General features: G+C 41.8%; 2 protein-coding genes across 6 annotated transcripts in view; both read right to left on the bottom strand.

The window, feature by feature from the left end:
* Fhit (fragile histidine triad diadenosine triphosphatase) overlaps positions 1-22608 on the bottom strand; it is a 1425825-nt gene that overhangs the window by 312089 nt on the left and 1091128 nt on the right. The window lies entirely within an intron of this gene.
* LOC121455107 (developmental pluripotency-associated protein 4-like) lies at positions 16172-17175 on the bottom strand. Its single transcript, XM_041662662.1, has 2 exons — positions 16973-17175; positions 16172-16813 (listed from the first exon to the last, which is right to left on the bottom strand). The coding sequence occupies exons 1-2, from the start codon at positions 17173-17175 to the stop codon at positions 16279-16281; spliced, it is 738 nt and encodes a 245-aa protein (XP_041518596.1). The 3' UTR covers positions 16172-16278.

The following is a 22608-nucleotide window of genomic DNA, read 5'->3' as shown; positions in this document are numbered from 1 at the left end:
GGGGTGACATGGCTATTGCCATCTTGGGAGACTCTTGGACAAACTGGATTTCCTTTGAGTTGATTCTGAGCAGCTTTGAAAGCAACTGTGGGTGGGGAACAAACCATCTAGAGCCACAAAAGTGTGTTAGGACCTCCAATATTAAGGTCACAGTCGTCTGAAAAACTCAAAATGGAAGTTGACAAAAGCGAGGAACCTTTGTCATTAGATCTATCTATATTCAAATCATAACTCTAGCGTGTTTTCTAAATAGCTGACACACTTACTAAAGTACTGACACATTTAAAATTAAGTCTTACAACCATAAGTACCTTTACACACGTGCCTTTTATGCACACCACCGCTGGAGCCAAACCTGAAGCCCCTACCCTCTGACCCAGGCCTGATCCTGGGGAGAAGATCTCAAAACCAGCCTGTTGAGGAACCACGCCCACACAGGCAGCTCCCAGTTGTGTCCTGAGGTTACTGCCACCTTGAAAACAAACTGGGAAGAGAAGCAGCTCAGAAGCACTTTGGTTCTCCTTGTTTCCTTCATGGTTTCCTTTGGGGCCAAAGGCTTCTTTCTGAATGTAAGCATTAGATGATACAGGATGATGGACACAAGCCCCTTGGAACAGTCTCTGCTTCATTATCCAGAGACCTCTTTACTCTTAGGCCAGAGAAGGAGGTAGGGAAAGAAGTGCTGGGTCAGAACTTCCTTAGACTGCTGGTCTGTGTTGATTCTAGTATCACAGTCAGTCTAGGACAACCCAATTCCATTAGCCCCCAAAGACCAGAGCAACCAGAAGTGATGACTGACAAACTATCAGAGGCAGAAGATACCAAGTAAGAAGCACTTGGGAAACACAAAAGGAGCTTGGCTTCTACTGATACCTTTCCATTTTCCCCATTAAGTGTGTAGTTTTAATGATTAGTACTGAAAATGGCCTTTTTAAAGCTTCCCTGTATTTGTGGTAGTTTGAATGTAATTGACCCCCATAATCTTATAGGGAGTGTCACTATTAGGAGATATGGCCTTGTTAGAGGAAATGTGTCACAATGGGGGCGGGCTTCGAGGTTTCCTATGCTCAGGATACTGCCCAGTATCTTAGTGGGTTTCCTGTTGCCTGTAACATGTAGGCACCAGCACCATGTCTGCCTGTATGCTGCCATGCTCCCTGCCATGATGATAATGGACTGAACCTTTGAAACTGTAAGCAAGCCACCCAAATTAAATGTTTTCCTTTATAAGAGTTACTGTGGTCACGGAATCTCTTCACAACAATAGAAACCATAAGACAGTACAGTTACTAAATTTTAAATATAAAAATCTCTTCAATATTTTTATCTAGAAAAAAGTCTCATTTTGCACTTCTGAGAGTTCATTCACATTTCACAGCAGAATTTTGTGTCCCTTTGGTGAAGATGCGTGGCAGCTTCCCACAGACCATCTATGAGGAGACACTTTCACCTCATGTTAGCCATCAGCAACAGCTTATCAAACACGGTCCGACGTGTCTCCACGCCCAGGGCTCCTTGGAACTCTTTCTGATTTGTTATTCTCGGGGAAAGGGCACTCACAACTTATCAGAAGTCACTTTCTTGGTGATTTGAGTCCCCCTAAAAGCACACACAGATAAACTTATATGAATGAGCAGATAGTTCCCCTAGCTGGAGACCAAGCATTCAAAAAATGAGCTTATGAGTGGCCATGCTCATTCTAACCATTGCATTGATCGAGGACCTCACTTGTTTTTAATCCCAAAATACATAATTAATTTTAATACCTTAGCAATAAACTAACCACTGACTAAAGCCTTGTGGCTTTTGCTCTTCTCTGAGGCTATGATAGAACATTTTGCTGAGGTGGAAGGGATAATGTAAAAATCTATTTAATCATTCAAATGATTATAAAGCTTGAAAATAATAAATAGAATAGTCCAGATGATATGGTGAGTAATATTTCAGCATCTACTCAACCCTCCAACTGTGAAGCCAAAGTATTTATCCAAAATTCAATCCCTTCCATTTTTCTCTTTTAACTGTTTTAAGTCAAAAACGGTTGTATTGATCCTTTTCTCTTTGACTTGTGCAGGAATCACGTGTGAACAGATTACAAGTGCTGCTTTGTAGCACAGACAAAAGTTATACCAACTTAAGCCCTAAAATCACAAAGACATGGTTTTATTGGATAAGAGAATATGGTTTGACAGGTCTTTCATTAGAGCCGGACAAGTCTGTGTTGACAGATGAGCTGTCTCTTCATGAGCTAGACCACAAGGTTTAAATTTTTTGATTAACTTCTACCCAGTAACAGCCAGGGAAGTTTTAGAACAACGTCTTTAAACTTTGAAGTAGAACAGAATGTTCAGAAAACACACCAAAACTCCTGAAACGACACTAATGCATTGTGGGTAAGAGGACCCAGGATGCACCTTCTCTTCAACCTGGCTAACCAAATGTGACTGCATTACCCTTCTCTGTTGCCAGTGTTTCAGTAATAAGTGATGTTGGAGTGAGGTGGCAGAAGGAAGGACAAAAATAACATCTGGTATGGCTCACAGAAGCTGAATCATCAGATAAAAAGGCAAAACTCTTAGCATAAAGGATTTTACTGGTGCATGGTCACGACTAAATTACCAGTGCAAATGAGACTCAAATTTACATCATTATTTTTTCAAAAACCAATGTCCGGATATGCTCACATTGTGAGGAACTATGGCTTCAAAAGCAACATAGAGAGAATCCCATGGCGGGGAGGCTGTAACTCCAGGGCCACATTTGGTTCTTCCCCAGTCACAGGCTCTCAGCATGTGATGCTCAGATGCAGACAAAGTCCCTTGATGGTTTCATGGTGATATTCCTGATGACATCAACTGGAGCTGCTGACAGCCAACAGGCTTCCACTTTCTGTTTTTAGGAGCAACTTCAAAACAAAGCATTTGAAAAATGAACATGAAAATAAAGTGCTTCGGTGCCACTGTTCACAGTGGGACTAACACTGCTGATTTTCATTTGCTCCCCAAACACCTAAAACTGGGGAGTGTAAAGTCGGCCACTGGCAGTGCAAAGACAGCCCTGGTTCTCAGAGGTGGCTCTCAGGCACTTCTTCCGTAGTCTTTCTTGGTCTTACCACACCCTTTAGGCACAACATTGTAAATAGAGGTTTCTCTGGGTCTTGTAACCACTTCCAAATAATCACTCAGAGGCTTACATTAATTATTAATGCTCAATCAATAGTTCAGGCTTATCATTAGCTAACGCTTACATTTAAATGAATCCATATTTCTACCTATGTTTTGCCACGTGGCTCAAGGGTAGTTACCTCATTCTCTACACATCCTGCTTGGTCAGCAGCTGGCTGGCATCCCTCCCAACTCTGCCCCTCCTCATCTGAGTTCTCACTTTGATTGTTCCACCTAACATTATCCTGCCTGGCTATTTGTCAAACAGCTTTTATTATTAACCAATGAGAGGAAGACATATTCACAGCATACAGAAAGAGCATCCCACAACACAGCATACTCTTCCTAAGTACTATTACCGCTACATAAAACTATGCCTTCCATAAGGACACTGATCTAGGTTCAGATATAGCTAAGATTTTTTTTATGATACCTGACAGCTGGAAGGGTTCACTCAGTAAATAAAGCCCTTAGCCAGTGAGATCCCAGAAATTTTATTCAGAAAAAGTGGTGGTTCATTTGCCCAAAGACTACTTTAAAGATACCCCAATCAATTCATATATTCAAGGAAATCATATTGAACATGTCTGGTATCTGTGGTCCTGGCCGGATAAGAGGTAACCAACAGGGGAAGACATAGTCTGGGACCTTGTGAGTAGGGAACACAGATGACAGACAATTTGAGTCCTAACACATGACACCAATGATCCACTGAAGAAAGGAACTGCGCCAGATGAGACTAACAGGACCTTTCGGTGTAGGAATAAAGAAGGGTGTCTACCTGTGAGCTGTGTTTGGGCTGAGCCCTAAAAAGCAAGTAGTGTCAAATTAAACTAATTTGGCCCAAAGCTCCTTCAATAACTTGAGACCTCATGCAACTAATCTTAGTATGTAAATAAAGTAAAAACCTAATTTAAGAGTGCATCTTTTAGTTATAGGCAATCAGAGCCTCCTAAGGGAGGGTAAATCGATTTTCTCCAGGGATGAGCCCTTCACATATTATCCAATCCCATGAAGGCCTAAAAACATTGGAAGCACAGCTAGACTCAGTAAGTTTGGTAAATATGGATGTATTCATAAGTAACAATGAATTTGGGTGGGGGGATGATGGAGAGTAGTGAGGAGTAGAAATGATGTGTATACTTATATATGAAATTCTCAAAAAATAATTTTTAAAAACTGAATCTTGTGTCAAAATGATTTGAGTCAGAGCCAATTACAGAGGTCAGACTCCAGCCAATGATGGGCTGCCAGTTGATCAAACCATGCCTAGATAGGCAAAGGCCCAACCATAGCCACCCAGGTAGACAAAGGCCTAAACATTGTAGGCACCCAGGGAGGCAAAGGTTCAATCAAGGCACCCAAGGAGGCAAAGGCCCAACCGTAGGCACCCAGCCATTCTGCACCTGACTTCCACCTTTCATCCTCGCTGCTGCTTCCCACGAGGAAGAGAGTTCTCTGCGCCATTTCAGGCTCTGCCCACTGCCTGACCTGCAACTCCTCTTTACTCCAAAGAACTCAAAAGTCAGTCCTTTGAAGTTTGCAGTCAGCAGAGGGAAGGAAAACTGCGGCTCCAGGAAAGCCCACTGCGAACAACGGGACCTAGAGATCTTCCGCTTTTCCTCTTGGGGATCAGAAGGCAGCAGCCAAAATTTGCACCTAGGAACCAGAGACACGCCTTCTGATCTTTTAGAAAGCAATCCAGATCTCAGCTCTCTCCCCTCATCAGTGCCAGATCAGACAACCTTGACTTTCAGATAATTTCAGATAATATATTTCAGATAACTTTGTCTTTTTATATTTCCTTTTGATTTCTTTATGCTTCCTGTAATATGTATTTGTTATCTTTCACACAAAAATGCATAGAGAACTGGGAAGTTGGTCTACTTCCTGGAGTGTTTGCTGCCCAAGAATGAGGGCCTATGTTTGATCTCCAGAACCCACATAAAAAAACTGGGGCACAGGGTTGGGATCTCACCATTAGGGAGGTACAGATAAGTAAATACTTGGCACTCACTGGACAGCCAGGTTTACCTAATCAATAAGTCTCTGGCCAGTGAAACACTTTGCCTAAAACAAAATGAAACAACACACAACAACAACAACAAAACACCAATGGATTAGATGGCATCTGAGGAATAAAATGCAAGAGGGGCCTCTGAATACACACACGTGTACAGGCATCTGCACACATATCTGTGCCTACGCAACACAAATGCTCATATACTTATGTGCACACATAAATGCTTGGGTCTAGTAGTAGAGCTTCATATTTGAGAATATTTGTGGGTCCATAAACTGAAATCCTTGGAATGGAAATCAAGTCTAATCAAAAGATTTATTTACATTCTACATATTTCTTATACTCAAAACCTGGGGGTATTTTGTTCATATACTTAATAATTTCATTGTATTAACTACTTTTCTCTTGCTATGATAAAACATCATCACTTGTGCCATTTATAGAAGTGATTGCTTTGGGTGTATGATTCCTGAGTGTCAGAGTCCACGTTAGGAGAGCAGAGGCAGCCAGTAGCAAACGTTTACTGTTGCTTCCAGGAGCTCACACCTAGAACCACAGACAGGAAGCAGAGAGAGGATACCAGGAAGTGCACATAACTTTGAAACCACAGAGTGCCCCTCAAGACATACTTCCTTCAGCAAAGCCACGCCTCCTAATCCTCCCCCAAATAGTAACCTACTAGGGATCAAACATTCAAATGGCCCAGACTTATGGGGGTCATTTCATTCAAACCACCATGTCTGTACATGCAACAGAATTCTCTGCTGTGGAATTTTCCACTTGGAGAATCATGTCAGCACCTGAAACATTCTGAATTTGGGGTTTTCAGATGAGAGAGGTTTAACCTGCATTTCCAACCTAGTGGAAACGAGCAAGTATTTGTTCTTTATCATAAAGGACAAACTATATTCTATTTTTTGTTTTGTTTTGTTTTGTTTTTCAAGACAAGGTTTCTCTGTGTAACAGTCCTGGCTGTTCTGGAACTTGCTTTGTAGACCAGGCTGGCGTTGAACTCAAAGAGATCCACCTGCCTCTGCCTCTCAAGTGTTAGGATTAAAGGTGTGCACCACCACCGCCCAGCTATCTTCTATTTTTATTGTTAAATCTGACAACTCAGGGCACTTAGAATTTATTATTTTACATAAAATATGATTCTGTGGGATCCAATTTTTCTCTAATCTAATCTATAAGTATACACGCCATGCTCCTTCCCATCCTAGCACCTTGGTCTGGAGAGACGTGTGTGTGTGTGTGTGTGTGTGTGTGTGTGTGTGCGCTTGTGCGTGCGTGTGTGTGTGTGTGTGTTTGACACTTTTTTCTTCCATTATGAAATTGTTACTTTCTCTTATTTCTATGCCATCCCCTTGAGGGTCTCCTCTAAAGGAGAGAGACCTTTCTGTCTGCCCGTCCATAGTTGGTGTTACTCACTCCTCTTGAACCTTTTCAGTTTTTGAGATGGATGGGGGAGTGGGGGGAGGCAAGCTGTCTTCCCAGACAACACTCTACCTACATGTAATGAAAGCTGGGGGACCATGAGGTTAAAAAGACGGTCAAGTTCCTGCTGACACTATTGCCTTGTGAACAGTCTCTAGCGGTACTTATAAAGTAAAAGAAGCCATGACTGCCATTTGGTGAGCCTCCTTTTGCCTTTTCTCTTTTCCATCTCTTCCTTTGGTCTTTCTTAATTAGCCTTAAACATTGTCCACAGCAGTAAAACTTTCAACTATTCAATATGGAGAAAAAAGATTTTCTTTAACACATTCATGTTCATAAATATAAAAGCGCTCTAGTCTGGTTAGTTAACATAACACTTCACAATCCCACTCTAATAGATACTTCACACACGGGATCTGAAGCAATAACCAGCGTATTCTTGCAAGGGATTACTAGAGAGGCGGAGATGTGAATATCTGAGAGAGGAACATGTGTAATTATTTTATTCAACCCTTGGAAAAAATTTGAGCTGTTATGGGGAGTGGAATCAGCTTAATTTGATAACAGCTTTACATATGAATTATTTAGCTTTTTCTGTTGAGAATGTTTTTAAAAATTTGGATTAGATTCAAATTTCCTTTCAGAACCAAATGACATGTTTGCAAACAATTACTGGAAAGAAAAATTAATATACAAAAGCAAACGAAAGAAGAAAGTTTACAGACTGTGAAATTATTGAGCATTATGAACTTGATGAAAGTGACCCAGCTCTGAGGTACCGGCCCCTACCTCTACCCCAACCCCAGGGAATGGCTCCAAAAGAACACAGAACTCTGTGGATTCATCACAGCGAAATGATAAAGTCCACTCAGTACCTCAGCGCTGCCAATTACTTTCCCCAAGAATAACACGAAGGAGTAGCAGAGCTTCTCTGTGATTGGCATATTGATATCCTCCCATCAGTAGTGACTGGGCACTCTGGGTGTCACACGCAAGGCAGACACAGGAGAGGACTCAGCATGAACTTTGTACTGTGGCAATGGCTGCTGCTGGCTGCCTGTCTGCTCTCTTTGTTTGCTAAATCCTAATATAGAAAAATTAAAAGTTTGTCCTTAGCATGTAAACAACATGGTTATTTCATGGCTCATCCCTGGTAAGGGTTTGGTACTGCTCTGACTTAGAGCAAGGGAGCAGAGGAGTAAGAATAGCTGCTTTTGTGTCTTTGTCAACTTTCACAATTTCACTGGTGCTAAAGAAGTGTGCGCTGTGGAATAATCCTCCTGTACACGGTCAAGATTTGACACTCCAATTGTTTCAATAAACAACTGATTGTCCTGTAGCCAGGGTGTATAGGCAAGGAGACCAAACTAAGGATGATGTCAGGGAGAAGGGCAGAGTCAGGAGACACCAGACAGATGCACATGGAACAGGAAATGAATGTGCCATGCTAATAAAGGTACCACCATGTGGCATAGTGTCAATAGGGAATATGGGTTTACTTAAAAAGTAAGAGCTAATTAGTAATAAGCCTGAGCTATTAGCCAGGCATTAATAATTTATATTGAACCTCTGAGTCAATTATTTGGGAAGCGGTTGCCAGGTATTTTGGAACAGGAGGGTGGGAGAGAAATGTCTGATTACAAGTGTGTGTGTGCGTGCATGTGCGCACACACACATGCATGTACATGTGCATGTACACACGCACACACTAGAGCAGGCAGGGCAATTTTACAATGTAAGCAAAAGAAATGTTTGGTCTCATTTGCATTTATGACTGACTAGCCCATTCCACTGCAGAAACTCTTCTAGGTTTGCCACGCCTCTGCCACTTTTTTCACATGCCATAAAAGGTGCTATTCTGTGTCTTGCTCTCTTCTTGGTACACAGGTGCTGCTGTACACCATCAGGGTTCTCAAAGCTGGTCTCATTGTCAACTGCACTTTGTATCACAGGAAAATGACAGCTTAAGTGGGTGTCTCCTTGTTACTTTCCTCATACTTTGGCATGCATATGTATACACACACACACACACACACACACACACACACACACTACTATCTGACCATAAACAGGAGTTATGAGGCCTTTACATCTAAGTCTCAAACATAGTTTTGAAGATCCTGGTCAATTCTATGGCATCACGCTAGTGCAACACAAGGGTTAATTACTATTGTATTTTCACCGAGAGGAACTGTACTGAAAACTGGAAGAAGGAAGCCAGGGGTGTGTGTGTGGGGGGGGGGGCATACTTTCCTGAGCCCTGGCTATGTGGAAAATGTCACAGAAAACATTTAGAAAAGGGTTTATCTTCAATTTTGGTTTTGTGAGACAAGGTTCTCTCTGTAGAGTCCAAGGTGGCATAAGATGAATGATATCTCTACCTCAGTCTCCTGAGTGCTAGGGTAGAGCCTTGACCAGAAAAATAAATTAATTCAGACTCAGCGGCCAGGATGTCAAAGGGATGGGTTTATTACTTTACAGAGGAACAAACATGAGATCAAGCTGGTGAAATGAATACCAAACACTACATACAAATCTGGGGCTTTAAGAAGCAGATTCTAAAGCAAACCCCGCCCCAATGCCATATGTTATAGGCCCTTTCCAGGCAGTTCCAGTAGCAGTACTTACTCTGCGGCTACTAAGGACCGCAGTTCCAGTTAGCTGGTCATGATGGAAATGTTGAGAAAGATGAAGATGACCAGAAAGAATGTGGAAGAAGCTGCTTAATACCCAAGCAGGTCTCACTCTCCTCCCCTGTGGCCTACCTACCCCTCTGTCACTGGTGGGAGTTCCTAGGGTAGGGCAATGTGTAAAGAGAAGGGGGTGTGTATTCTGAACATTGATCATGAGTTTCACTCTGTTTATCCTAGGCATTGTTTTCTAGAAACCAGAGAACAGATCCTTAAGAGGTATTGTTCTATCCTTGTGACCACTGAAGAGAAATCTCAGAAAATTAAATTAAAATCCCAGGTTCTAGCAGTGATATGACAAATGACCAGACTGTCAGTAAGATCTATAATGTGTACCCTATTTGATAACCCAATTTTATGACCACCTTTGCCAACAAGTAAACCTGCCCTAGAGAGCCCAGTTTCAAATGCTAATTAATCTTCACGCACACAAAATGCAGCCTACACAAGCAAATTCCTTTAAAAGGAATGAAAGTCTGACATGTTACAACATGGCTGAACCTAAAACGTAACATCTAGTGAAGTGAGTCAAACCATCACTTGGGAGGTAGAGGCAAAATAACCAAGAGATCAAGGGTAGCCTTAGCTATGTGGGGAATTTGAGACCAGTTTCAGATACATGAAGACTTTACTCAATCTTGCTTCCCTAACTTAAAGAAGATTTTAAAAGATAAATACACATGGATGGGAAATGAATGGGATCAGGATGCATGATGTGAAAGATGAAAAGAATAGATTTCAATAAAAAGTTACTTCATGATGTGGCTGTATAAGGACCAAACCCACAGAAAGTGGAAAGCACAGCTAAGGCCAGGACCGTGGCGGGAAACAGAAAAGAGGGTGTGTGTGTGTGTGTGTGTGTGTGTGTGTGTGTGTGTGTTACATATAGTTTCTTTTAGGGACTCTATAGAGTTCTGTAAATGGAATGGTTGTAGAATACTATGAAAATACTCAATGCCAAATGAGTGATTTTCAGAACATTTTTATGATGGTAAATTTAAGGAGGAGTACATTTTATCACCTTAACAGAATGTTTCATATTCTTTTGCTTATATCGAAGCCACATACACCCATTTCTAAGGTTCTTCCTTGAATTCTGTTCTGGTAATCTATAAAAGATAGATACCAGACATGTCAACTCTAGCCCACATCAGAGACCATGAAGATGTTTGGTTGTTTGATAAAAGCTCCTATATGTGTCCAGGTTCCGCAGGAAGGAAGAACATGGCTGATTTGTAAAATCTACTCACACGATATGGAATGTTTCATAAAACAACAAAATATGCTCCATTGCTCTCCAAATGTTCTTGGGAGGTCTACTTGGAAAGCCTAGAGTATAGGCAAACCAGGATGGCTAAGTATATGCCCATATTCCCAAGACATGGGAATGAAGTAAGAATAGAATCCAACCACCATCGGGGAAATAACAGAGATGTCCCATGTCTGTGAGGTTCATAACACCTGCCCGGAGAATGTTTTCAGCTTGTGTTTGCTTTGCACTTTCTTTTTTCATTTATTTATTTATTTACTTGATTACTTATTCAATCTATTTATTACATACCAATCCCAGTATCCCCTCCCTCCGTTCTTCCTGCTTCCCCCACCTTCCCTTACCCCACTCCCCTTATGCTCCTCAAAGAGGTTAAGGAGTCTCCTGGGAAGTCAACTATGTCCGCCCCATCACCACTTGAGGCAGGACCAAGGCCCTCCGCCCCATCCCACCCCGACATGCCTAGGCTGAGCAAGGTGTCTTTCCATAGAGAAGGAGCTCCACAAAGTCAATAAATGCATTCAAGTTAGATCCTGGTCCCACTGCCAGTGGCCCCATATTCTGTTCAAGTAACACCATTTTCACCATTATTCAAGAAGGCTAGTTTGGTTCTACACAGCTTGCCCAGTTTTCAGTCCAGAGTCACTGATCTTCCACCAGTTGGGCCAGCTGATTCTGTGGGTTTCCCCATCATGGTCTTGACCCCTTTGTTCATATTATCACTTCTCCCTCTCTTTCTTCACATGAAACATGGCCCAGTGGTTAGTTGTAGATCTCTGTAACACTTCCATCTGTTTCTGGAAGCGGGTTCTAGCTTCTCTGGGTTGTGGACTGTTGGCTGGTTATCCTTTGCTTTACGTCTGGCATCCACTTATGAGTGAGTACGTACTATATTTGTCTTTCTGGGTCTGGGGTTTCCCCACTCAAGATGTCTTTTTCTAGTTCTGCCCATTTGCCTGCAAGTTTAAAGATGTCATTGTTCTTTTTTTTAACCACTGTGTAATACTCCATCGTGTAAATGTACCACATTTTCTTTATACTTTCTTTGGTTGAGGTACATCTAAGTTATTTCCAGGTTCTTGCCATTATGAATAATGTTGCTATGAACCTAGTTGAGCAAATGTCCTTGTGGTATGATTGAGCATCCTTAGGGCATATGCCCAAGAATCGTATTACTGGGTCTTAAAGGTAGCTTGAGTCCTAATTTTCTGAGAAACTGTCATACTGATTTCCAAATGGCTGTACAAGTTTGTATTCCCACCAGCAATAGAGGAGTGTTCCCCTTACTCCATATCCTCTCCAACATAAGCTTTCATCAGTGTTTTTGACCTTAGACATTCTGATTGGTGTAAGACGGTATCTCAGAATTGTTTTCATTTGCATTTCCCTGTTGGCTAAGGACATTAAGCATTTTTATGTGTCTTTCTTCCATTTGAGATTCTTCTGTTGTGATTTCCTGTTTAGATTTTTTTTTTTTTTTTTTTTTTTTGGTTTTTCGAGACAGGGTTTCTCTGTGGTTTTGAAGCCTATCCTGGAACTAGCTCTGTAGACCAGGCTGGTCTTGGATTAATTGATAATTTGATGCCTACTTTCTTGAGTTCTTTGTGTATTTTGAAGATCACCCTTCTGTCAGATGTGGAGTTGTTGAAGATGTTTTCCCATTCTGTAAGGAGCTGTTTTGTCTTGTTGACTCTGTCCTTTGCTTTACAGAAGCTTCTCCATTCAGGAGGTCCCATTTATTAATTGTACTTTCAATAAAAGATTTTATGCAGCCTTGTAATGAATGTCCTTCTCTTTCTTAAAAGTTTGCTGTCTACTTGTTAAGCATAAAGTACTATAATGTCAGCATCTTATAAAGTGCTTATACTGTGTGTCTTCCATACAGATCACTTTTTAATTTTGTGTGCATGATGTCTGTGGTTATACAACATGTGTACATGTATGTGAGTATGGGCCCACAGGTGTCATGGTATGCACTTAGAGGTCAGAAAACAACCTTGAGTGTTGGTCCCCTCCTTTCCCATTGTTTGAGATGGAGTGTCTCTGTTATTCACCCCTGAGTATGTCTGGTTAGCTGACCAAATGTTCCAGAGGTTCTCCTGTTTTTCTAACTCACAAGAGCAGCTCTGGGGTTATAGATGCCAGCTATCCCATCCAGCTCCCATTGGCCTCTGAGGATTCAAACTTAGGTCTTCAAGCTCCTGAGGCCAGTGCTTTACCCACTGAAATATTTCCCCAGCCAGATGCATTCTTTTTTGTGTGTATGCATGTCATATTGTGTACTGCAAACTTTTCCTCTATGCTGTGATAGATAGCATGCAAACTTTTATGGACAGAAATTGATCCAATTCCTTATGATTGGCAGACATATGTTAATAAATAAGGGATACGACTAGCCCTGGGGGACTAAAAACTTTCCTGAACCATAAACAAAACGAAAGAACATACTGAAATGTATAATTCACATTAAAAAATAAACTGTTTACTGAAATCCACATTCATCTTACATGAAAAAGTTTTCCCTTAAATGCCAAAACTCTTTCAAGACAGAATAAGCTTTCCAGCTATGAAAAATCCAATTAAAATGAATTTATATCATAAAATCAACACTTGGGGACTAATTAGGTATTACTAAATCCTGTGTTATTGATTACTTAGAAAAAACTACCTTTTTTATATGTATTACCTAATATAGTTCTCTATTTCTGAATTTGCCCCAGATCCTGATAACACATGGTTTATCCCATGACTAATCTTATTCATTAACTACATCTATGTCAGAAATATCAGAAAGTCATCAGTTGTCCAAGGTAAATTATTTTCCATAGTTTCTTCTAAAAGTGTACCACCAACTTTAATAACTTAGATTAAAATTAACGAGTAGTTGGGAAGAAAGTAGATTTTCCAGAGAAAAAATGAGAATTTTTCACTATGAGGATTCAGTACACAGCTGTCAGCCATTTTCAAAATGTAGCACAACTTTTCGCCCCTGGTGTGATACCAAATGAATGTTTGGTTTTGTTTTGACTGGAGAGTACTTGTTAAATTTAATCGTAGAAAAGACTGGTGTTTCGATTTCCACTATTAATTACTTCCTGTGGCAACGCTGTTCTGAATCTCAGAACAACAGGGGCTGTTCATTTTTCAAACTGGATATGAGGGTGAGGAAAATGTGTGAAGGAGCCGTGATGTGGTAGAGAGACCCCATCGCCAAATGCAAGAGTGGCCTCCTTCAGAGCAGAGGACATCAACATGACATACGCAATGTCTAGGTGTCAGCTGCCCTGCTCTACTTAGACCCACGGACACACTGAAACCTGTATCTTTCAAAAACAAAAAAATAGGAGGAGGAAAGGGGGGCAGTGTTGGGCATTTTCTCACAAGAGCCCAGGAGAATGAGTGACACCGTCCACATAAGCAGCATCAATGGTCAGAGAGCAGATCCAGGGGTGCCACACAATGGAAGGACCTGAGCCATAAACAACCTGTGTAAAGTCACATTGAGACTATGGAGAGAGAGATGGTACGCGATGTCTCTGCCCTGCGCTTCAACCTCAAGTTAACATCACATAGCCTCTGAGAACGTCCTTTGGCATCCTTCCCCTGGTTTGAATCCCATCATGGATGACTGGTTTACAGACATTGGTATCTGATGAATGACTAAGGCTGATTTCCTGTTTTATGTTTTGTCCCTCAAGAAGGGGTTTCCCTCCACATTCTGCAATAAGACCCAAACTGAAAGCATTTTGTATTTTTGCACTGCAATTCTCTGTTTTGTCAGAGAGTAATTATAGCAAATAAAATATTACAGCTGAATGTAAATTGTTAGGCAACCAGATCACACCAGAAGATTTTTTCTTCCACAAGTTTTTCATCATAGCATCTTAAATATTAAAATATGACAAGGCAAATAAACAGAGCAAGTTCTTTGCTCAAAGCATTAATTTTAAACGAACATTTCAGTGTTATTCTGATCGGGTCTAGGAAACAAATGATGTTTTCTCTCAAACAAAATGAATATGTCACCTGGGAAGAATGTAGTCAGGAAACCACACACACTTAAGACATTAAAGACAAGTGTCAAACAGAATGGGTGGTAAGTCCTGTGTAGGAGAGTGAGGAAGAGGGGAAATAAACAATAGAGGCTTTTATTGCTAAAAAGAAAAATATAGGAAGATACCTTTCAGATTGCAGATTGTGCTTGTCTTTCCAATGTTTAAAAAAAAATTACTAAGATGCCTGCCCCACCCAACTCAATTACTGAAAGAAAAGAAAAATCAAAAGGTAAGTTTCTGATTTTACCCAAGGAGTAAGCGCAGGTCTCTCTTTCCATAAAGATTATATTCTTCCTTTTACAAAGACGGTGGAATCATCTGAAGAAGGCATTCCACGTTCCTTTACTGTAGGTCACAATCAAACACCAGCCAATTAAAACATACAAGAACCAGAAAAGAACTCTGGGAAATGGCTTTCACAAGGGAGATGCTCCCAATGTGATTAAATATAAGGTGATGGTAAGGTAATGAAACACAAGCCTTATTGCTGTTTTGTTTAAAAAAAAATTCTTTAGGAGAAGAAATCAAATTTGATGGAAAAGCATGTTCTTTGAACCAGCATGGAGTTACACACGGGAGGTAAAGACATCAGGCACCATGAGAGCATTAGAGGAGGGATTGGAAGGGAGAAACGTTAAATGACGCAGATGTAAATGGTCTGAAGTGAAACCTCTTTTCTCAGTGAGAGAAGATACAAGAGAAATTGGAAAAGGAAAGAAAAGAAACAGAGACCACGCAAACGCCTGAGAAAGGAATGGTACTGAAAAACATAAGGAAATTGTGCATGCTACGGAGTGGAGGCACAGATATCTCAGCACACACGCGTGTGTGTGAAGAAGAAATGGCAAAGGATAAAGTGCTCCATTGTGGATCTGCACTGAGCCTGGCATCATGGATCTGGAGGGAACTTTAAGTCCTTGTGAACTATGGGAACTAACTACAGTGCCATTGCTGCAGAGCAAGGATGTTGCCACAGGTACTGCTTAGCAGAACCAACGGTGGGATAGCATGGATCATTTTGACAGTTACTAGATAAGCCTGAATACAGTTAAAAAGGAGAAATTTTAGCACTTAAGGAAACGGATATACCCCAGATTCATAATTATGCCACTTTATTTTTTTTTATTTATTTTTTTTTGCCAAAAACCAGATTTGGTTTAATATTGCAACAATAGAAAACAAACCCAAGCACTACACACTAACAAACATACTACAACCCAGGAAAGGGGACACGCAGAGGCTACAGTAATAAGCTAAATCTTTACAGGGGACCACAGAACTGCCTATGACCCCGTTGTGGCGGTGGCAGTAGAAGCAAGTACTTATATCTGGAGATGCCAGTTCCCACCCCAGCAAAACCTTATTTTCACACAACAGTAAAAGGCATAGTCACTTAAGAGTATGCAGTCCTCACAAGGAAAAGGTGGACCTGCTGCGTTTTGGTGGCTTCACTGGCTCTTTTTCCAAGCTGCTAGTATAGTACTACAGCAACAAATAACAAACAAAGCCTCATGGCTTCTGGCTGATCCGGCACCTTCAAGGACACAGGTGTGAATTCCCATCAGTCTCAGTCTTGGCTGCAGTTCGTATCTCACTCCAAGGAGTAGGTAATGACAGCAGCCACTCACACCTGAGATTCCCTTTATCCTTGGAGGCTCTTATTGAGGATCCTGTTCTTGTGAACACACATGGGGCACAGCATGTTATCCTCCAGGTGTGGGGGTGGAAAGGTGCAGGCTGGCAGCAGGAAGAGGGCAATCACTTTCCCCTTCTTCTCAGGTACCCAGGCTTGTCCAGCGTGGAACTGAAGCCGAACCCAACCTCTTGAGTCTGCTGGAAGGCTTCTCCCATGGACCACACACCATAGATCCCCGTTTGTCTCGGGTGTTGTAATGGACTGCAGGGCCTCGTTCTTGTTAGCATTGGCTGCAATCCTCGACCAAGACGCCAACACTGCCTCAGAGGCGGTTGTGGTCACAACCGTTGTGCTGACCTCTTCATAGAGGACAGGAGGTTCAGTAAGGGCGGGCATCTGCTCCTCTGGTACAGGGACCACTTCAAGAGGCACTATCACCTGAGGACAAGTCTCTTGTCCCTCCTCCGTCTCCGTCTTCAATTTTTTCCTACGCATCTTCACCCTGGCCTCTCTCGGTGTGTCAGGAATGTTCTCTAATTCAGTCATTTGTTTGGGGTAAGAACTTGCAAGGAGTCATTTGTAAGTCTCTAATTTCTGGCCTTTGCTGCTCAGCTTCTGCTTCTTGCACCATTCTCACAAAATGTCTCGGTGAATCAGGTTCACTGGGGGCAGATAATCCGGTAGAGGAGGAACTGCTATTATTTTCCTAGGAGTGGGTTTTGGAGTCTCAGCATCTCCTGCTTTCTTGTTTGATTTACATTCGTCCTCTTTTGCTGTCTTGTTTGCTCTTTTTTTCTTTGCAGGGGGCTTTGCAAAGGATGTGCTCGGTTGACTAGACATCAGGCAGTCCACTTCTCTTGGCTCTCCTGTGCTGCTCAACTCCTTGTTTCCAGCATCCTCCATCTTCGAATTAGATGAAACCGCCACAAGAAAAACAATTATGCCACTTTAGATTTCAAGCATTAAAAAAAAAAAAATTCTTTTGGGTAAGGCAAGCAAGAACACAGACTTAACCCATATCTCATCAGGGCATCTATCTATTCTCCTTCAGACCAACATTAAAGGACAGAAACACAGTAACTGAAACCGAACAAAATCCACGCAGCAGACAAGCCCTTCAAATGGTTGATAAAGCCATTGAGAGCGAGGTTAGGAAGTGAAATTTGGGAAGGTGCTATTTTTGTCTTCCATGGTTGTCAGAAGGTGTTCGGAAATCTAATTCAGACATTGAGAGTAACGTTGTTAGCTCAAAGTTTATTGCACGGAACTGTATGCTCCAGCTTCAGCAGTGATGGATGCAAACAACACATCTGGTGTGCCCCACCCCCACTACTGCTTCTCTTCCGTATGCTTAAATAATATGCAGAACAGTCATTTGCTTGCAACTCCTCACCATAACTCCTGGATTCTGACCCAGGTTGAAACAACCGCTATATCATAAAACCTCTTGTGTTAGTCTCTGTTCTAGTTGCTGTGATAAAATACGCTGGCAAAAGCAATATAAGGGAGAAAGTGTTTAGGGGAGAAAGGTCTTATAGTTCACAGTACAGATCGTCATGATTGGGGAAGTCGTGGAAGTCAAGGCAGTAGGAGCTTGACAAAGGTCTGCCCATGGTGTCTACAACCTGGAAGCAGAAATTGATGGCTGCATGCTGCCACTCAGCTCCCTTTCTCCATTTCCACAGTTCAGGGTCCACTCAGAGCGGGTAGTTCTTCCCTGCCTGGCTTACTTAATCAACGTACTCCTTCACGGGCGTGCTCATAGGCCCCTGTTGGAGGTAATAATAGACTCTGTCAGGTTTACAATGAACACTGGCCATCACACTCCTGAGATGACGGACGATAGAAGTGCATCCCTGAGCTGTCTGTGTTACAGAGTTCCAACCTCCCAAAGAAAGCATAAGATAAAGCAAACCCTCAGCTCCAGGATAAAGGGACCACATGAACATGAGCTGTACACTCCACGTCTACCAAATAACCCCACTTCAGTCTGTATCTGTTTCTTCTCCTTTGATATTTTCACAAATAGTTTCCAGTTATCTTGAATGCTGATTGTGGTGGGCATATCCCAAGTATTATACCACTTTCTTTTCCTCAAGAAAAAGCCATTGCACGGGAAGAAGCTGACTCTTGGAGATACAAGTCTTGACACACTCACAATAGACTCTAGCGAGTGCCAGTGGTGGGATTCCAGCACAAACCCAGCAGGGTTACACTACAGCACAAGGTACTAAATCCTGGTGAAGGACTCTGGTGTTGTTCTGAGATTGTTCTGCAACATGTATCGGGCAGAGAGTGATCAACTTGAAGAATTCCTAAGCTCAAATATGAAGCTAAAATGTGTCCATGAGACCATGTAAGATACACGTGATCTCAGTTTAAAGCTAAGAGTAAAAAACAAGCTATTGATTAATGCCTGCTCTTCTCTTTTATCATTTTTTTTTTGTAATTAGAACAAATTTCCAATGATATTCAAGAACCTGCCATTTTCAGGTTACCCCAGTGTTTTTGATTTTCTTTTTTTTTTCCTTTGGCTTTTTTGGGTATGGGGGGGGGGTGTTGTTGTTTCTAAAGAAAACTCGTGTTTTAATACAGCCTAATTCTATTTTCATTATTTACTTATTCATGCACTAGAGTGCTTTATCATTATCTCCATATACACATCCCACTTTCATGTTCAGGGTCTATATTTCAGACGTGTAAGCGAGGCAGTGGTCAGTTAAATCTCACCTAACCGGAGAAAGTAAACCATCTACCGCTTTATCTGATTTCCTCCTCACGTGAGGTACAGTGTAAATGGCTTGTGAGTCCCATTTGTCTAGAGAACTCCCAGGTGCTCTCTGGCTTATCACATCTCGCCGTATCAATTGCCTTTGTTGTTTGGTGGGTATTGATCTGAGAGGACCTTGTATCTTGCCAAAGTCACTTGTGCAGCGGCTCTTCTCTTTTTCCTCTGAGTGGACATGAAGGTTCTAGTGTTAGGGGCTTTGGGAATCTCTACCCGACAGCCCCGCTCCATCATTAGAGACGCAGTGAAAGCTTGTTATCCAGATAGATGTCCCAATTAGCAGTCCATCCCGCTCGTCCCCCACAGTGGCAGCGGGCTCACGGCGAGACTTGGAGGGGCAGTGACTGATGCAGGGAACGCTCCACAGAGCTGCAAATTTACTTTTATTTGTTTTACTTTCACCTCTTCATTTGTTCATTCGACAGAGCACTTATCGACGGTTTCAATGGCGAGTTCCGAGCTTTAAAAGCTCCTTGCTTTCCTGAAGAAGTAGAAAATTGTTTCTCATTTTTCTAAACAGCATCGTGTAACTGATCCTAACTTGGCACTATAGTACCCAGAATTAAGCTGGAAGCTCTGAGATCAGGAAAGGATTTAAAAATTGCCCAAACAGAGGATTCCGGATGGTATGGCGGTGTGCGTGACTGTGTAAGTCCAGAGGGTCCCATGACCAGGGTCATGGCATAGATGGTATGGAAAGCAGTAGAAACCCCACACTCGTGGGAATTAGCAGTGTGCCCTTGGCTCAGAGCACTCTGTAATCCCAGAGGCACAAGCTACTCAGGTCTCCAATTATTATCATCATACATTCCCGCAATAAGTAGTTAACCCATGGCTCAAACACACCAGGCAAGCACTAACCCCAGTCCCAACATCTTATCAAGAATCTGATTTTATTTTATTTCCTATTATATGCATATATACAATTCTATTAATTCTTAGAGAATTTTATACAACATATTTCAATCCTATCCTCCTCCAATTGCCTTCACCTTATGTCTTTTCTTAGAAGACAGAGTATCTCACAGCATCTGGCCCAGTTCTCTGGCTCTTACACTTTTCCTGATTTCATTTCTTCCTTTACTGTCACAGTGCTCGGGTTCACACCTAAAGTTTTAAGTTCCCAGGACAGGCATCCTATCACTGAGTTGTAGCCCCAGCGGGGGGGTGGGGGTGGGGAGAAAGAGAGAGAGAGAGAGAGAGACAGAGAGAGAGAGACAGAGAGAGAGACTAAGAAAGACACAGAGAGATTTAATCTGATTTTACAATACATTTATATTTCACAATTAAGTTGTCAAATGTGAGGCTGCCAAGGAAGAATATTTAATGAAAAAATAATTTTCTATACCTGATTTTTAATTAAGAATCAACAAAAACCCAAGGGGAATGACTGATTAATAAAATAGTTATTCTCTGAATGAAACAGAAAGTCTTGAGAATCTCAGCTTGACGAGGAGGTTAATATGCATACAATATAAGTCTTAGGATGTTTGTCGCCACACTGCTTCTAAGTTACTGAAACGTATGTAGAGTTAAGTAAAGCATGGTTCTTTTATATGAGAGTCCATGAAGTCACTCAGAAGAGAGGACTCTTCACAGGGGGACAGAATGCCAAAGCATACCCATAATGCAACACAGGAACCCCAGGTGACACTGTGCACACAGGTGTGTTGACACGGAACCAGACACGGAGGAAGGAAGAGATGCCATCTTCTAACCTGGCAACCTCTGGAGGCTGAAGAGCAATCGGAGCAATTTACTGCTTTATATGGTGAAATATGAGTTACAGTTTTTTTTTTGTTTTGTTTTTTTGGTTTTTTTTTTTGATTTTCGAGACAGGGTTTCTCTGTAGCTTTTTTGGTTCCTGTCCTGGAACTAGCTCTTGTAGACCAGGCTGGCCTCGAACTCACAGAGATCCGCCTGCCTCTGCCTCCCGAGTGCTGGGATTAAAGGCGTGCGCCACCACCACCCGGCTTCAGTTTTTTTTTTTTTTAAGTGACAAGAAATATTTGTGCATTGACCATGTTATAGAAAACATACATCAGCAAGGACCAACAGCACACAACTTCAAAGGTTGGTATGGACGCTTTAGTCTCCACTTGTTCTGATTCATAACAAATTGTCTAAACACAAAATTACTTACATAACCTCTCTACTTCCACTACATAATATGATCACAGACATCTAAGGAGCACACACACTACATTAAACATCACTCGGGTCCTGTGATCCAGCAAAGGGTCAGGGAACTACTGTGTCCATACAGAGCATCAGTTCAAGAGAGTACACAAAGCATATATTTAGGGAGACTTTTAGATTAAACATTATTTTTGTATTAAATAATTCGGTTAACGCTAACCCTCTGGATCTGGTGGCTCAGGGAGAGACTCGCTGCGGTTCCAGAGACGTTCCTTCTCAAGGAGACATCTGTTCTGTGGATCACATCTTCTGCCTATCAAATATTTATCCAGTGCACCCATCCCTCGGCTTAGGCTTGCTCAAAGAGATCCCATAAAATAATAATGCTTTACATTCATAGAGGGGTTTCCACCTTCCGGAGCTCTTCCGAATACGCAGCATCCCGGGAGATGGGTGATTATTATGCAGGAGCGGGATAATAAAAATTTAACAGTTGAGAATCTTCTGTCTGCACACTTTCCTCATGTGTGCCTTTGTGCCTCTCGGCTGTGACTGTCCCAGAGTGAAGCAATGTGGAGTATAAAATAGAAACCGGGTTTCAGAAAGCACCATGGGAAAGAATTGTCTTACTGCAGTTTTAATTACTTGAATGTTGAAATAATCCTATTTTTAATATACTGATTTTAAAAGTATGTCATGAAGATCTATTTCATCTGTCTTTTATTTATTATACTTACTATTAGAAATTAATGTCGCATGTGTAGTTGACACAGTGTGTCCATTGGGCAGTAAAAATGACTTGGTGGTGGCTTTTCTCTTCTTTCTTGATGACATGACTTCTCCTCTGCTGAGGTGTGCCTTTGTTCCTTTTCACCTACATGACTTTTGCTCCACATTCTAGACCGCTGATCTGCTTCCAAGAGCAATGTAAGCAGCCCTCTAGGGTGAGACCTGGCCAGTGCTTATCTGTTTACCAGAGGCAACCAAGTAAGCATAAGGATTAAAAGGAGGGCAGCTATGGCTGCCAAGACTTGAGGCCTGGGCTTTGGGAACTGATTACGCAAAGATAAGATAACAAAATGGTAACAAAGACTGGAAGAAGGACACACACAGGTATGCACACACTCACATGCACACTAGTGATGAAGAGCATGAGTTCGAAAGGGGAAGCGAAGTGAAAGTATAGAAGGTAGGAGTGCCATCAGGTCTTGGTCTGCCCACAGTAAAGAGTTGCCTTCACTAAAGTCAACACTTTTGCTGTAAGGGGAACAAATCTAACTAGGTTCTAGTATGCTTCCTCCAATTTTCCATCTGAAAATAATAGCCAACCATATTTAGAAGTGCAAAGGCTCTTCCTAGATGATCAGGTGTTAATGTTACACCGTACAAAGGATCCAGTTAGAGGGCTG

This window comes from Microtus oregoni, unplaced genomic scaffold (assembly GCF_018167655.1).
Source record: "Microtus oregoni isolate MIOR12 unplaced genomic scaffold, Mior012 000013F_ref0000133, whole genome shotgun sequence".
NCBI classification, from domain to species: domain Eukaryota; kingdom Metazoa; phylum Chordata; class Mammalia; order Rodentia; family Cricetidae; genus Microtus; species Microtus oregoni.
The sequence above is the reverse complement of the archived record's forward strand: the minus strand, read 5'-3'. Positions and strand labels throughout refer to the sequence as shown.